The 312-nt window shown below is 57.4% G+C and overlaps 1 protein-coding gene across 1 annotated transcript in view; it reads left to right on the top strand.

Annotated features, from left to right (window-relative positions):
• The first annotated feature begins 8 nt into the window (after positions 1 to 8).
• The window catches only part of CCDC40 (coiled-coil domain containing 40), a 12,957-nt gene continuing 12,653 nt past the window's right edge, over positions 9 to 312 (top strand). The window contains exon 1 of the mRNA XM_035899308.1: positions 9 to 118. Within this exon, the coding sequence (XP_035755201.1) occupies positions 20 to 118 (99 nt within the window). The 5' untranslated portion in view covers positions 9 to 19. The remainder of the gene's footprint in view (positions 119 to 312) is intronic.

Here is a 312-nt window from a genome sequence, read left to right as displayed (position 1 = left end):
CAGCGCCGGCCCCAGCGCCATGGAGGAGGCCCCCGGCGCCGCAGCAGAGGGATCTGGGGTGAAATTCGGCTCCGCTGAGCGGGATGTAATCAGGGTTCCGTCGCATCTTGCTGTGGAGGTGATTCCCTTTGAACCGTTCACGGGGCAGCACGTTCCCTCGCGCTCCTTACGGCGCTGTGTCTTCGTGGAAGCAGTTTCAATTGGAAGCAGTAAAGCCAGCGAGCGGTTATTGCAGTCTTACGCTGCTTATTTAAAAAAAGCCCCTAGAAAGCAAATCCAGTTACTGTCCTGTGTGTCAGCAGCAGCTTGCAG

The sequence above is a fragment of the Egretta garzetta genome, unplaced genomic scaffold, assembly GCF_000687185.1.
Source record: "Egretta garzetta isolate BGI_Z169 unplaced genomic scaffold, ASM68718v1 scaffold131, whole genome shotgun sequence".
Lineage (NCBI taxonomy): Eukaryota > Metazoa > Chordata > Aves > Pelecaniformes > Ardeidae > Egretta > Egretta garzetta.
The sequence above is the reverse complement of the archived record's forward strand: the minus strand, read 5'-3'. Positions and strand labels throughout refer to the sequence as shown.